Source organism: Phaethon lepturus, unplaced genomic scaffold (assembly GCF_000687285.1).
Source record: "Phaethon lepturus isolate BGI_N335 unplaced genomic scaffold, ASM68728v1 scaffold42038, whole genome shotgun sequence".
Classification (NCBI taxonomy): Eukaryota; Metazoa; Chordata; class Aves; order Phaethontiformes; family Phaethontidae; genus Phaethon; species Phaethon lepturus.
The window spans coordinates 791-1,018 of NW_010556214.1; the positions used below are offsets into that span (position 1 = coordinate 791).

Sequence of the window (228 nt, forward strand, 5' to 3'; positions counted from 1 at the left end):
TGGATCTTGGGCAGTATGGACACGGCGGAGACGATGAGGCAGAGGATGAGGTTGATGCTTATGAGGACCTTGCCCTCCGTGCAGCCCTCGGGCTTGGTGTAGTAGACGTAGAGCAGCACTACGGCCGCAGTGGAGGTGGCGTAGAAGATGAAGGTGACGATGCCAAGGGCTGGGGGAGAAAGCAGAAAGGAAACAGGCTGGAGCAGAGCCGCGAGTCCCCACCGGCTC

At 60.1% G+C, this 228-nt stretch overlaps 1 protein-coding gene across 1 annotated transcript in view; it reads right to left on the reverse strand.

Moving 5' to 3' along the window:
* LOC104624925 (serine incorporator 2-like) overlaps window positions 1-228 on the reverse strand; it is a gene marked incomplete at its 3' end in the record, with an annotated part of 2,068 nt that overhangs the window by 328 nt on the left and 1,512 nt on the right. Inside the window, exon 5 of the mRNA XM_010292413.1 lies at window positions 3-174. Within this exon, the coding sequence (XP_010290715.1) occupies window positions 3-174 (172 nt within the window). The remainder of the gene's footprint in view (window positions 1-2; window positions 175-228) is intronic.